General features: G+C 38.4%; 3 protein-coding genes across 6 annotated transcripts; 2 read left to right on the forward strand and 1 right to left on the reverse strand.

The window, feature by feature from the left end:
• The first annotated feature begins 86 nt into the window (after nucleotides 1–86).
• Nucleotides 87–2,247, forward strand: LOC18613932 (Pentatricopeptide repeat (PPR) superfamily protein). The gene is made up of 2 exons (XM_007051417.3): nucleotides 87–1,349; nucleotides 1,458–2,247. Exons 1-2 carry the CDS (start codon nucleotides 417–419, stop codon nucleotides 2,070–2,072), a joined length of 1,548 nt encoding a protein of 515 aa, XP_007051479.3. The 5' UTR covers nucleotides 87–416; the 3' UTR covers nucleotides 2,073–2,247.
• A 96-nt stretch (nucleotides 2,248–2,343) lies between these two features.
• On the reverse strand, nucleotides 2,344–8,674 carry ECA2 (ER-type Ca2+-ATPase 2). Of its 3 annotated transcripts, none has more exons than XM_018122976.2 (8): nucleotides 8,445–8,674; nucleotides 6,263–7,809; nucleotides 6,052–6,173; nucleotides 4,970–5,248; nucleotides 4,491–4,874; nucleotides 4,102–4,211; nucleotides 3,798–4,026; nucleotides 2,344–3,302 (listed from the first exon to the last, which is right to left on the reverse strand). In XM_018122976.2, exons 2-8 carry the CDS (start codon nucleotides 7,728–7,730, stop codon nucleotides 2,739–2,741), a joined length of 3,156 nt encoding a protein of 1,051 aa, XP_017978465.1. In that variant the 5' UTR covers nucleotides 7,731–7,809; nucleotides 8,445–8,674; the 3' UTR covers nucleotides 2,344–2,738. The 3 variants fall into 3 exon arrangements, with proteins under 3 accessions (XP_017978465.1, XP_088659072.1, XP_017978467.1); XM_088802946.1 differs by having other exon boundaries at nucleotides 8,326–8,674; XM_018122978.2 differs by lacking the exon at nucleotides 8,445–8,674 and adding an exon at nucleotides 8,051–8,290.
• A 3,101-nt stretch (nucleotides 8,675–11,775) lies between these two features.
• Nucleotides 11,776–14,731, forward strand: RS31 (RNA-binding (RRM/RBD/RNP motifs) family protein). Of its 2 annotated transcripts, none has more exons than XM_007051421.3 (6): nucleotides 11,776–11,928; nucleotides 12,054–12,202; nucleotides 13,463–13,575; nucleotides 13,687–13,916; nucleotides 13,996–14,280; nucleotides 14,424–14,731. In XM_007051421.3, the coding sequence occupies exons 2-6, from the start codon at nucleotides 12,097–12,099 to the stop codon at nucleotides 14,455–14,457; spliced, it is 768 nt and encodes a 255-aa protein (XP_007051483.2). In that variant the 5' UTR covers nucleotides 11,776–11,928; nucleotides 12,054–12,096; the 3' UTR covers nucleotides 14,458–14,731. The 2 variants fall into 2 exon arrangements, with proteins under 2 accessions (XP_007051483.2, XP_007051482.2); XM_007051420.3 differs by having other exon boundaries at nucleotides 14,427–14,731.
• The last annotated feature ends 118 nt before the right edge of the window (nucleotides 14,732–14,849 follow it).

Consider the following 14,849-nt stretch of genomic DNA (forward strand, 5'->3'; position numbering starts at 1 on the left):
TTTGCCTGTAGCTTCTGTGATTCTGCTGTATTCGATAAAAAATTGAGAAAATTCAGAACGAGATACTCTTGAATTCATCAGCTTAGTAACCAAAGTGTGAATGAGGCGTATGCATCTGTACGTGACAGATGGAAATCTGAAAGATGAAACCAATGACTTGCATTTCTTGCATCCAGCAAAAGTTAACTAGTACTAGTTTCAGCTTGAATCCAAACTCTGAAACCTGAAAGACCAATGACGATTCCTATTTCTTTTTCAATGAGCATAAAAACACCAGGTTTTCGCTTATTCGCAACAGTTTGTTCTTTTGATTCTTCCTACTTATATAGTATGAGGAAGTAGCATTGCGTTTCATTTTTTCACCCTTTCTGCTCTGAGCCAACATATAACAGATTAACCTAGTTCTGGAAGATGTCATGAACCAACTGAAACAGTCCCTTGCCTACACTCTGAAAAATGGCATGGAACAAAACCAAACTCAGCTTCTCATCATCCAAATCCTCCAAACCCCAAACATCCCTTATGCTCACAAGCTCTTCAACCTCATTCCACAGAAAACTGTCTTTCTCTACAACAAACTCATCCAAGCCTACTCCTCAATCAACCAATCCCACCGATGCCTCACTCTCTACTCCCAAATGTGCCTCAACAACTGTTCCCCCAACGAGCACTCGTTCATCTTCCTTTTCCCTGCGTGTGCGTCACTTCCCTCCCTTCTTCACGGCCAAATCCTTCATACCCAGTTCCTCAAATCTGGGTTTGGTCTTGATTGCTATGCCTTAACCGCTTTGCTTGTCATGTACGCTAAACTACGTATGCTACCATTGGCTCGGAAAGTGTTCGATGAAATGCGTGTTAGAAATTTGCCCACTTGGAACGCATTAATTTCCGGGTACTCGATGTGCGGGGATATGAAGGAAGCCTTGGAATTATTTAAATCGATGCCTGAGAAGAATGTGGTTTCGTGGACCACCATGATATCTGGGTACTCCCAGAATGGGCAGTATTCCAAAGCCTTAGACATGTTTTTAAGGATGGAGAAAGAGACAGGAGTTAAACCGAATCGAGTGACTATTGCTAGCGTGCTTCCAGCTTGTGCAAATCTTGGAGCATTGGAGGTTGGAGAAAGGATTGAAACATATGCAAGAGAGAATGGATTGTTTGAGGATTTGTATGTGAGCAATACTGTGCTGGAAATGTATGCAAGGTGTGGTAAAATTGAGGTGGCGAAGCTGGTGTTTGATGAGATCGGCAAGAGGAGAAATTTGTGCGTTTGGAATTCAATGATCATGGGTTTGGCTCTTCATGGAAAATGTATCGAGGCTTTCGAGTATTATGATCAAATGCTGGTGAGCAGTTCCTTGTATGAGCTATACTGTTCAAATTTTTCTGAAAGAGGTCTCGGTTGCCTGTTTCATTCCTTCTTTTTATGTTTATATTTTCATTGATGGTAACAGCAAGAAGGAACCGCACCAGATGATGTTACATTTGTGGGAGTTCTCTTGGCGTGCACACATGGCAGATTGGTGGTGAAAGGACGAGAACTTTTCGAATCAATGGGGAAGAAGTATCATATTAGTCCCAAGCTGGAACACTACGGATGCATGGTTGACCTCCTAGGTCGGTCTGGAGCATTGCAGGAAGCTTATGATCTCATAAAAAGTATGCCTATGAAACCTGATGCAGTGGTTTGGGGAGCTCTTCTAGGAGCTTGCAGCTTCCATAACAATGTTGAACTAGCAGAGAAAGCAGCTCAGCCTCTCTTTCAGCTTGAACCATGGAATGCGGGAAACTACGTTATTCTTTCTAATATATATGCATCCTGGGGCTGGTGGGATGGGGTTGCGAAGCTAAGGAAGTTGATGAAAGGTGGCCAAATTACAAAGGCAGCAGGATATAGTTTCATTGAAGAGGGAGGTAGAATGCATAAGTTTATTGTGGAGGATAAATCGCATCCCAGATGTGATGAAATATACCAAATTTTAGATCAAGTCTCAAGAGTGATGAAGTTACAAGACAAATTAATGGACTCTGAATCCGAACTTGAAAAATTTATATTGGAGCAGATCTAAATGTTTCAGCCAATGTGCCCAATAGGATGAACTATACTACTGTAACTTGTTCTGAAATATGTAACTATGTGATGGAAGAATTGCGACCAAACAAGACACATCCTCCTGCCTGAAAGAGGAAAAGGCAGGCAACATAATAAAATTAGAAGAAAAAGAAAGATGGCAATTGTAAGAACTTGACCATAAATCATGCTCCCACTATCTGAAGCTTTATGAACCTAACCTCCAAAATTGAGCCATGGTTAGGATACAAAGCTGGATCTTAAAAGGGTATCAACTAACAAGCACTGATTATCCATTATCTGTAAAACTTTTCTACACTTGAAAGTTTTTTAAATAAATAGGAGCATATAACATTCAATTCATTGAATCCATTGCAATATATGGAACTCAAGCTATGAGCTCAACGTTCTTCAGGTAGTCCCTGAAAGAGAAAGGTTCCCTTGAAAGAATACACGTCAGGGGAGTTAAAATGTATCATTATGTTAAATTTTAATGAATAAACTTGCCTAAAGTGTTTCTTTTAGATGATAAAACAAGGTATTCTTGGCGAAAGAAAAAAATTGAGCTAAGGAAACAAATTAATGTAGTCGCCAGTCTTTCTTCGTCTCTGTCAGTAGTATCTCCTGAAAAATCTCTTGACCCACCAGTAAACCTGGTGCTGTTTTATGCTGTCTTCTCCTTCTTTACTTTATATCTTTGACTCCTTCCCACAAATTTAAGAATCTCATCAATTAGTATCACAGGTATTGAGACCAAAATTACCAAAAGCCACTCATTCAGACTCAAAGGGACGACACCAAACGTATTTGCCAAGATTGGAACGTAGAGTATGAGGCAATGAAGTCCAAATGAGACTGACATGGCAACCAAAAGCCAAGGGTTTCTCCAAGGTGGCATCGTAAGCAGGCTACTGTCTTCAGAAAGCGCATTCAGAGAATTGAACATTTCGATTGCTACTAATACAGACAGTGACAGAGTCATTGCCTTCACTTTACCAATGGTGAAGTAGTCACATGGGTTTGAAAAAGTGATCAGGTGACCTCCACCAACCATATATGGAGCTGCAGAAAAATTTGACCATGTAGAGCACTCTCCCCAGTTCCGAAGCTGAGACAGTTCAACTAGTGTGTGCCCATCACTCACAAGATTGATACCCATAAAGGAAGCCTGAGTGTACCACAAGATGAAGATGCCAACAGTTGCTATACCCACATAAGAACCTATTATCTGCAATTAAACAAATGTAAACACAAGTCCATTTCAGCTCTTTCTTGCTTCGGCTTCATAACAAAAGCACAGGTTCACGGATAAACACATTCATCTTTCGCATTACACATCAAAATTGTGAATAGTTTCTGTTACTCTTGGTAATGTTACAAAAACCACTATAACTATCACCAATACTGCAATGAATGTGTGCTAACTGGTACGACATGAGAAGACTGTTCCAAGAAGGAAGAAAATGCTATTTATTGAACACTTGTGATGCTATCAGAACGAGAGGTGGGGATATAATTGGGGAAAAAATCTTGAAGAAACAATTTGAAGATGCAAGATGAAAAATATTATGATAGTCAGGAAGGATGATCACTTAACCATTTTAGAAATGTAGAACCTTGCCTTGCCTAGATAGTATAAAACAATATTAGTAGGCACAAACTATAGTAAAGTATGCCATAAAAAAGTTCAAGGGGGAGATAATGAGTGCTGAACAATACTAACCAAGTAACGGAAGAGAACCCAGGAATTAATGAGAGCATCATCACTTCTACGGGGTGGTTTTCGCATTATGCCAACATCTGGAGGATTAAACCCAAGAGCTGTTGCAGGAGGACCATCAGTAACCAAATTCACCCATAAAAGTTGCACGGGTATCATACATTCCGGTAATCCCAGAGCAGCAGTCAAGAATATGGATATTACTTCTCCAACATTGGATGATATCATGTATCTGTAGAATTAGGAAATGAATAAATAAGGCATATCTTAATTGCTGAGAGGAACGCGATAGAGCTAATTAACATACCTTATGAAAGCTTTCATGTTATTATAAATTGAGCGACCCTCAGCAACAGCTAAAACAATGGTGCTAAAGTTGTCATTTGCCAAAACCATATCAGAAGCTTCTTTTGCAACCTGGAAAATTGAACAATGAGCATATTGAGTCTCAAAGGTTTTAGCCAGGACTGACATCATTTTATCTCTCTCATTTTCTTTCTGAAGAAGAAAGGACTTATTTAATGGTCATTGGTTGGGAAGAACTTGAAACTATTAGTTCCAACAAATGGCACAAATTTATGTCAAGTGATAGGAAATGCCTAAACAATCATATAGTTTGGTCTAGGCAAACTCACATGAAGACCACAAGAATTAAGATTCTATTTTTCAAGCAACAGAATCAAGGTGATATGTTACCTCAGTTCCTGTTATGCCCATAGCAATTCCAATGTCAGCCAGTTTGAGGGCAGGTGCATCATTCACACCGTCTCCAGTCATTGCAACAATTTCCCCCATCTCTTTTAGCATCCTAACAATTTCTTGCTTATGCCTAGGCTCAGCACGAGAGAACACCTTCCCCCCTGGCTTTGACAAAGTTTCAATTTGTTGTGAAGGGGAGAGAGCCATGAATTCATTACCAGTAAAACTTTTCCCTCTAAGATCCTCTCTGTCAGAAAACAATTTAATTTCACGACAGATAGCCTCAGCTGTGGATTTATTATCCCCAGTTATCACCATAACTTTAATCCCAGCTCCTTTACAATCTTCAATTGCTGTGTGAACTTCATCTCGTGGAGGGTCCTATAAGATGGATATGGCAAATAAAATATCTGGAAATCATTAACTTGACAATTTATTAACTAACGTGAATGACAAAAGCTGTTACATATGCTTACCCTGAGACCAACAACTCCTACAAAAATCAAGTCACTTTCAATGGAAGAATAGCAAGCTGGATCAAGCAATTTCTTATGAGCAGGATGATTCTCAGAATGGTAATCTGAAAATTCTCCCAGTTCATCCTTATATGCCAATCCTAAGCATCGCAATCCCTTTGAACTCATCTCTGAATGTCTTGAAAGCAATAATTGCCTACAAGGTTCATCCATTGGAACAAGAGATCCATCTGCAAGTTGCACATGTGTACTACGTTCCAGTAAACTCTCCACAGCACCCTACAGATAACACACATTAATTTAACGATTACAGAAGCAAGGGCATAATAAATCATTTATAATATTAAAAATAATGAATCTGAAAAATTAATAATATTTGATAGGGCAGAGTAGCAACTGCAAACAGAGCAATATACATAACAAAACCAAACTTTGAAATATATTCAGAAGATCAGAAAAAAGACAACAATCTTACAATTTCCTCAAGTTGCATTTCCAGTTCTTGCAAATCTTTCTTACACACAAAAATTGTTAAGTCTGTTATGTTATTCTCCTTCAGGAGTGTTCTATCATTCAAAACCATATAGAGCTTAATAATTGTCCAGAGCAGCATAGGACATTTTGACATTTAGAAAATATAATGATTCAAGAGTTTGCCAAGTTTAAACAAAACAAACACCAGAAACGCCAACTCTGTCATGTTTCAGCTCTTACAACAATTCAGTCAAGCATCATTTGCCAACGCTTTGTAAGTTCTGCCAGCATTGGAATGAAGAAAAAATAAAATATTGAACCCTAACAAACCACTTTAATGCCTTTCTGCTGTTTCACACTCATAAGCATTTTACCAGTATACAAATATATGTCTATGATGTTTATCATTTCAAATCCATTTAGGTTCCAAGTTTAAACTAACTGCTAATTTCAACTCGGGGAAATTAAATCTAAATAAATGAGAAAGGTGTATTCATAATTATGTGATCCTTTTAACCATCAGCAGCATAATAAATTGTAAACAACATATGAAGATTAATGAAAGCTAGGACAAAGATTTGAGCCAGCAAAAAGAAAATGACAGTCACCTTGACAAGGAGTCGATTGTGCCCAGTAGGCTCTCTGACAATAATGCTCATAGACTTTCGTACGCGATCAAATTCCAATGTTGCAAGCCTTTTTGATCTTTTGGTCCACCACTCGCAACAGCCTACATTTTGCAATATATCATAAATCAAAGAAGTGCATCATAACTGCCTGACATGTGATGTACATAGAACTAGAAACATTTGAGCTAACCTAGTTTAACTGTGCTTCGGTCAATCAAATAGTTTGCAACAAGCTGTATGTCACGAATTTTGTTCCTCATCTTGGCATCTGGAACTCCCATCTTTTCAACCAAAACCTTCAAAGCTGCTTCTGTGGGCAAACCTGTAGCTCGAAAAAGACGACCATCACTGAAAATCCCAGCATCATTGCAAACAGCACATATTTCTGCCATAACTTGTAAGTTAGCATCCATGTTGTAGCAAGTCCAATCAACAATTCCACCATCCTTCGGATCATAAGTTGTGCCTTCAACATGGAAAATACGACAAGTAGTGGTTCTCCCACCCAGGGTAAAGAATTCTGCAACAGCCATTTGATTTGTGGTCAAAGTCCCAGTTTTGTCTGAACATATCACAGTTGTGCATCCTAATGTTTCAACACTAGGAAGCTTCCGTACAATTGCATTCTTCTGAGCCATTTTCCTTGTACCAAGAGCTAAACATGTTGTTATTACAGCAGGGAGGCCTTCTGGAATCGCAGCCACAGCAAGAGCAACGGCTATCTTGAAATAGTAGGTGCATTTCTCAAAAGAGAACTGGACATTTGCAGGCCATCCATCTACCATATCCCAAGAGAGGAAGTTTTTGTAATTGATAAGCCACACAACAAGACAAACAAGCCCAATTGCAGTTGTAAGCCTACTCCCAAATTCATCCAACTTCTTCTTCAAAGGCGTGTCACTCTCTTCCAAAGAGGCCTCGTGTATTTGCTTCTGTATTTTCCCAATCTCAGTGTTCATTCCAGTGCATACAACAATACAGACACAGCTACCATTCACCACAGTCGTACCTGAGAAAACCATATTTTCTTTTGCCTGCAACTCACATTCTTCTGGGAATATAGGACTACTACCTTTCAGAACAGGCATTGCCTCTCCAGTCAGTGCACTCTGTTCTAATCTCAAAGTTGAGGTTTTCAGAGCCGCTATTCTCATATCAGCAGGAACTTTATCACCAACCTGCAATTCCACAACGTCCCCAGGGACAAGCTCCCGGGCTGGCAGGTCTGGTACAAGGAACCCATCTCTTAAAACTCTTCCAGATTCACATTGCATCTCCTTAAGGGCCTCAAGTGCCTTCTCGGCATTGGTCTCTTGCCATACTCCAACAATGGCATTAAGGACTAAAATCAATACTATCACAAAAGGCTCCACATAAGCCTCAAACCCAGACTCATCAGATTCACTTCCATGCATATAAGCTAGAATAAAAGATATAAAAGCTGCAACCATGAGTATCTTTACAAGCATGTCATCAAATTGTTCTAACACAAGCCTCCATAGGGGCTTCCCTTTCTCTTTGACAAGCTCATTCCAACCGTACCTGTCACGCCGGTTTTCCACCTCATAACTACTCAAACCCTTGTCTAGTTTCACATTGTACTCTTTCAAACACTGCTCAACAGACCATGACCACGCAGGGAATGGTCTTTCCTCCATTTGAATCCTCAACTTGAAGCCCAAATTATCACCCAAAGTAAAAATTACTTCAGTATTCCCTTAAACCCATATCAGATTCCTACAAAACAGATCAAAAACATGAAGCTTGAACTAAAATTAAGTTATAACAAAGAGATGAAAAATATATATCTCCCAAGTTTCCACCTATAACATCATAATTAAACACGAAAATAAGTAAGAAATGCATAGAGATTAAAACCTTTGGTGTAAAAACAGAGCAGAAGCAGAAATCTTGCATTAACTACCTTCATTTATATGAAATGTTATCGAATTACAACAAAATGAGAGTTACTAATTACCCAACAACAAAAGGCTACGTTCTTTTTCTGCTTCTTCTTTAATATCAAGAGGCCAACCACCTACAAGAACTAACTAGCCACCAGAACAATAACTGATCCCACAGAAAAGAAGAATTACAAAGCAGCAGTTTTAACAAAGACCCAACAACCCTAAAGGAAAAGAAAATGCTTAGAGTGGCAATTAACTGCCAACAAAACCTTAAAAACTGTAACTGTAGTTAACCATATGAGAAACAAAAAAATGAAAATCGTGTTAGAGTTTCAAAAAACTGTACCTATAAAACAAAAACAGACATGAAATGATTGAACTCCATTATACTCGAAAACTTCCTCTTATATGAAAACTTCAATGTGTATACAACAATAAAGAAAAACGAAAAGAAAAAAATAAAACCTTTGAATAAGAGTTAGGCCAAGAAGGAAGATGGCTTAGAGACAAAGCAAAGTTGAAAGAAAATTCTTTGGTTCCCTTTACTCTATTTTGTTTTCTTGAGAAAGAACTCTTCTAATATAAGAAAAGAGAAGAAAAAGGAAATTCTTCTTGGTCAGCCTTTTGATCTTCTATGGCTCTGCTTTTTCTGGGAGCGTGACTCACTGCATTTTCGAATTTGCTTTTGAAATTCCTCTATTTTTTCTGTTAACAAACATTCAAAAATTAAAAAATGAAAAACACACACAAGTTTATTCTTTTTTTACTAAAATGCCCTTGATGCTTCCTATTATTAACGGGTCGTGTGTCCCTGTGTTGACTTGATACAGCCGTATCCTCTGACCGTACAATACACAAGAAATCCGTGGCGTTCCATTAAACACCAAAATAAAAATGAAAAGGAAGAACATTAGTTAAACAAACAAAAGAGTTTAGTTAGGTTAGACTGAAACCAGACACTCCAAAGACAACTTCGTTTGAGGTGGTCGTTATACAAAATTATTCTTTCCATGTGGAAGTTGTTGCCAGACATTGGCTACTATTCATAAATTAACATATCTTTTTATTGTATTTAATTGATTAATTACTTCATAAAAAAAAAACTGAGCCGTCGAGATCTGATCAAAATTTCAATTTTCAATAAAGATTTTATTTTCAACATTATTTAGTTATTTTTCTTTCGAAGTCTAAAACACGCTTTCGAAAATTAATTTATACATATAAATTTAAAAAGATTTCGATCGAATTTTAAAATAATTTTATTTTATTTAACGGTTTTCAAAATCATTAAAGTTTGTCCCATTATTTTGATAAGAAATTTGGCTTTAGATTTGTTTGTTTCCATTTTCATTATTATAGGAAGATAATTTTAGTGGGACCTAATCAATTATTTGGTTGGTGGGTAAATCCAAAAAAAAGAAATACATAAAATGTTTTAGCCTCACATTATAACTTGTCATCCATCAAATTTGTCTTGCATGATTGATTTTTTTTTTTCTTCTTCTTCTTCGCTTTCCATTGTTCCCCAAACTTTAAGTTTAAACAATTTGAAAGAAATAATTAAAATTTTTTAACCAAAAATTTTTCAAAAAAGGGCGACAAAATCCATGGGGACAGAACGTAGCATGTCAGCTTCTTAAGTTTTTCTTAAATTATTGTCGTCTCCCAGATTGCAATGTTTCTTTATTGCCAGTCAGATTAGCTTTTTCTTTGTTATTGTTTGGGAACCAATATTCCAGGAAACTTCCTTGTTTTACCTGCCACCCCGGTTGATGTTATCATTTTGGCCTCCAGAATCCACTGATAATGACATGATTTCGGTCAATGCGAGTGGATGGGTGTTGTTACACTTTTCATTTGATTGATTGATTATTTAATTAATTAATGTTTTCATTTCACAAAGATTTTTTCGGCTCCCGGGGCATTACTTCTTGGTGGAGCCTCCCCTTCAATTTTTTTCCCTTCTTTTTCCTCAATTTTTCCCATTCTTTTTCTGTTCACCTTTTTGAAAATTCAAGCTAAGTTGGAATTTGTTAGTATTTAATTTGAGAAAATTACAAGTCCAACAGAGCAACTGTACTTATTCATGGAAAATTCGACGAAAATAAAAAGTGAAAGACAAGAAACTGATATCGTCGACTTACAATTTCATGTGAAGACGATTCCTTATTTTTTGTTTTTTATATCAAATATCAAGAGAAAAGAATGGGTTTACTGTTACCAAAAGCACCAACCCCATGAGAAATGTATAATGTTTATGTTTTCCCAGAGGGATACGATTGGAAAGAGACGGAATGAGAAAAGCCCACCATTCTCAATCATGGACTGTACAACAATGGAGTGTGCTGGAATCCAATGCAAAGACATTTCCTTCTCTTTGTCATCTGCTCTTCTTTAAACCTGTATGCATGAATCGATCTCTTGTTTTTCCCATCACGTAAATTCCTTTGCATTTCGGTGAATCAACCAATAACCCAGCTTTTGACTTCAATATTTTTAACTATGCTTTCGCATAGGCTGGTGCCTGCGAACGCCGAAATGTATCAAAGCTGACCCAAATCACTACCAAGCGGCAGCATATAATTTTTGTCTCTTGCAAGAGACAAAAACCAACATCTCCCTTCTTTCCCTTTCCACTCTTCTGTCCATTGTCTTGCACTTGGATTTCGTCTTCCAAATTCGATAGCTAAGGCCTGAGAGTGCAATTATGCAGCCAGCTGTGATCCACATGCTCATAGATAGCTGTGGTCCTTGGATTGCCCGGAGATGCTATCACATTGAGCAAGAAATACCCTTTATTTCCGGAATGCGTCTCATGGCATATTAATACACATTTAAGTTTTCCCAACAAGAACTATAGAAAAAAAAAAAAACAGAGACTTTAATCTACCCCCTGAATAGCCCGTGTAGGTCGGGTTTGAGCAGTAATTCTACAGTAGACAACATGTGGGGGATGTTTCCTTCACCATGTCTGAGAAAATCACTGTAATCAACTTCTTCATGAGTTAACATTTCATTATATTGTACCTCAAAGACCAGGCACTTTATTGTAATGCTTTAATTTGAACGGCAAAAGGATGGAGAGAGAAAAAATAAAGTTAACGTTTGGCTTCTCTGGGCTTAATGCATTAAAAAAGTAAAGTTGTTATGCTGTTGTCCTTTGATAGTACACTCAAATCCCACAGGTGGAATTTACTGGTACTAGTGAAGTCAGAAGGAGCTATAGGAGGAGGAATAGAGGTCAGGGCTTTATAGAATAGTATTGATTCTTCCGAAATGCTTTCCTTTTTTTCCTTTTTTTAATGAATTTCCTCTTTATAAAATAAAATTAATATTGGAAATTTCAAAATTTGCATCAATGCTTCCAACGTTTTTCTCACGTCTCCAAAACAAAGTGAATGGTTGTTGATTTTGGGCCCTTACAAAGTAGGCAAAGGAAACAAAAGCCACGAAAGAGAAAATCAGAAAATGACGTGACAGAAAAGATATTAGAAAGGAAAGGCAGGAAATAGCCAAACATGTTCATAAGTATTAATTAATACCATTTAAATCTCCTTCAAGGAGTTTATAAAGAAGTAAAAAGGATAAGAGGTGGTCTGGCCCATCTCGTTTAGGATCTTGGTTCCCAATAATTAGCATTCAGATGGGCCGGATCATATCCCAAAAAACCAGCCCATTTTGGCCCGCCTTGAGATTCATTAAAACCCAATTAAGCTACGACCTTGACGATCTAGTGGATGATACCGCGTCACCCTGGATGGAATAATAATCGAGCGGCCCAAAATTACCATGACAGCGTCCTCTTGACACTTCTAGGGCTTTGTTTGGCACTATAAGTGGGATTACGCCCTTATAAGTCCAATTAATTTTTCCTTACACCCAAATCCCAAACACGCTTTCTCTTTCTTCTAGGGTTTTCCATTTGAGGTTTTACTCTCAACTTTTCAAGGTACTCTCCGTACGTTTCCTTGATTCTTTTCTCCAAAGAAAACGAAGGACAACGCAACTAACTGTCCCTAGGGTATGTTCATTCTAGGGTTTATAATTGCATTTCTGGGCTTTCTTTGTTTTTAGGTTTCTATTGGGGATAAAGGTGCAATTTTGTTTGGGGGGAACAATGAGGCCTGTTTTTGTGGGGAACTTTGAGTACGAGACTCGGCAGTCGGAGCTGGAGCGTTTGTTTTCAAAGTACGGGAGGATCGAGCGCGTCGACATGAAATCTGGTAAAATATATATTCCGATGACTATAAGAACAATGAATGTGCCCTGTTTGGATTGTACTTTTAGTGCTATTAGCGAAATGAATTTGCCACTGCTTTGATGTTAGATTGTGGGCTGATTGAGTTGAATCCTTTCTGAATCTAAAATGCGTATTTTTAATGTTTTGGTGCATCGTCCCACTTAACTCCAATGGAGTTTCTTTTATAACTGTTATCCTGGTGGAGCTACTCTTTTGGTTTTCTTCTCCCTTCATGTGGCTACCTTTTCATCAATCTCTATCTTTTTCTCTCGCTTTTTGTCACTATAAAGAACAACTCGTGTACTAGTTTTATGCTTTGCCTTTTTGCCTGCCGGCTGAGCATCTTGTGACCCGGTGCCAGATCTTGTCTTTAATAATGTCTTAACTTAACTGACCCTTGAAGCTAATGAGGGGAATGTTGGGAGTGATTTCATGAGTAGCAGTCCGCAGGAGGATGCTTGTGACCTTGATTTTTGAATAAACGAAATGTGTTAAATGGGCAATTTCCTTGTTGGAATTGGATGTCTGATATACAGCATCTATAGCGGTCTGTATATCTGATCACACCATCCAGAAGAAATTAAAATGGCAACCGCAGATTTTCAATTTTTCTGGAGAAAACCTCCATATTAAGTGTTTGTTTTGACGCAGGAACTACTAAGGGAAAATGAGCTTCTATCTGGGCTCGCCAACTTCTCTGCAAAAAACTTCTATTGCAATGGAAAATTTCCTGCCTGCCTGCTCTACTGCCACTCACAGATGGCATCATCCTGCATTTTCTTCACTCGATCATGTTACTCACCCTCCTCACTGGCTGGTGGGGACCTATCAAATTATCATGTCATGCCTACTACCATTGACTATAGAGGATCTCTGGATTCTGTCATGCCATGCCTACTACCACTGACTATAGAGGATCTCTGAATTCTGTCATGCCATGCCTTCCATTTCTGAACTCCTGCTGTCTGAATGGCGAAACATGCTTTGCAATGATGTCTCAGACCTCAAAATTTGGATTTTAACCTTTAACATGCTACCATCTTGATTTAGTTCATCATGCAACGCTTCTACATCCTTATGTGTATCAGCCCTTCCTTCACATACATGCAGGTGTCGTATATTTTTCTTAATTCTTGCAGGGAAAAGATATCCTGTGATTTGGCTGATGTACCCCTAGCTGTCTGGGTATAGCAACAATGGTACAAATTGTTATTTCTGCCCCTGATATCAGTGTATTTTGCAGGATTTGCTTTTGTTTATTTTGAGGATGAACGTGATGCTGAAGATGCTATTCGTGGACTTGATAATATTCCTTTTGGTTATGACCGGCGTCGACTGTCTGTGGAGTGGGCTAAGGTGTGTTATTGTTCGTCTGAATTACTCATTTCTAGAGTTGCTGGTTTTGAGTTTTAATGGGAATGAAATCAATAATTTCTGATTTAAAGTGAATAATTTCTTTCTTGTCAGGGTGAACGTGGTCGGCATAGCGATGGTTCTAGGTCTACAACAAATCAGAGGCCCACTAAAACCTTGTTTGTTATCAACTTCGATCCAATTCGTACAAGGGAACGAGATATACTAAGGCACTTTGAGCCATATGGGAAGGTTCTTCATGTTCGCATTAGGAGGAACTTTGCATTCGTGCAGTTTGCAACACAAGAGGATGCTACAAAAGCCCTCGAGGCTACACAAAGGAGGTAGTAATATACTTGTTTGTTTCATTGATTTCATGGTCAGATGGTATTGCTCCTAAAGTACTATCTTTTGCCTTTACAGCAAGTTGCTGGACAGGGTTGTGTCTGTTGAATACGCTTTAAGGGATGATGATGAGAGGGATGACAGATATGAGAGCCCTAGAAGAGGTGGTGGTTATCGTAGACGTGGTGATAGTCCATATGGGAGGTCACCAAGTCCTGCATATCGCAGGCGACCTAGCCCTGATTATGGTAGGGCTCGAAGTCCGGTTTATGATCGCTATAATGGTCCTGCTTATGACAGGCGCAAGAGTCCTGAGTACGGGAGGCACAGGAGTCCTGAGCATGGCAGTGGCAGATATCGCAGGTAGTGATTATAGCCATTATTGTTGCTTGCCGGTTCTTTATCTCTTTTTCCGAAGTTTCTTTTGTGAGCCTATTGTAACATGCTTCAAATTATATATTTTTTTAGTCCATAATTAATGCCATCCTTACTGTTCATTGAATTAGCAGCCAGTCACCTGCCCGAAGGTCCCGCACTTAGATGGCTGTCAGATTGATGGGGAAAAACTTGTTCAACATATGGGTCCTTAATATTTTTTGTGGTTCTCTGCCTAGCTGCGTGTTCGCTTCGTATAAGAATGAACTAGCTTTTTTCTTTCTTTCCCGTTGTACTTTAAGTTGGGGGCTTCTAGGTCAAACTACAATCATTACTCGGTTGTAATATGCAGTCACAGTTTGGATTTATGGGGTGATCTTTTGATATGGAGTCGAGAGCCACTTTTTCGTGTTAATATAGATAGTTTTGCTGACTAAAATGACCTTTGCTGGTTACTTCTTTCCCCTTAACATCTTCTGCTGCTATTTGGTCGACTGATGATTTTTCTTACAGGACTTCGACTTTGTACTTTCACTTATTTTCAAATATCAGGATTG

This window comes from Theobroma cacao, chromosome 1 (assembly GCF_053813885.1).
Source record: "Theobroma cacao isolate CCN51 chromosome 1, ASM5381388v1, whole genome shotgun sequence".
Classification (NCBI taxonomy): Eukaryota; Viridiplantae; Streptophyta; class Magnoliopsida; order Malvales; family Malvaceae; genus Theobroma; species Theobroma cacao.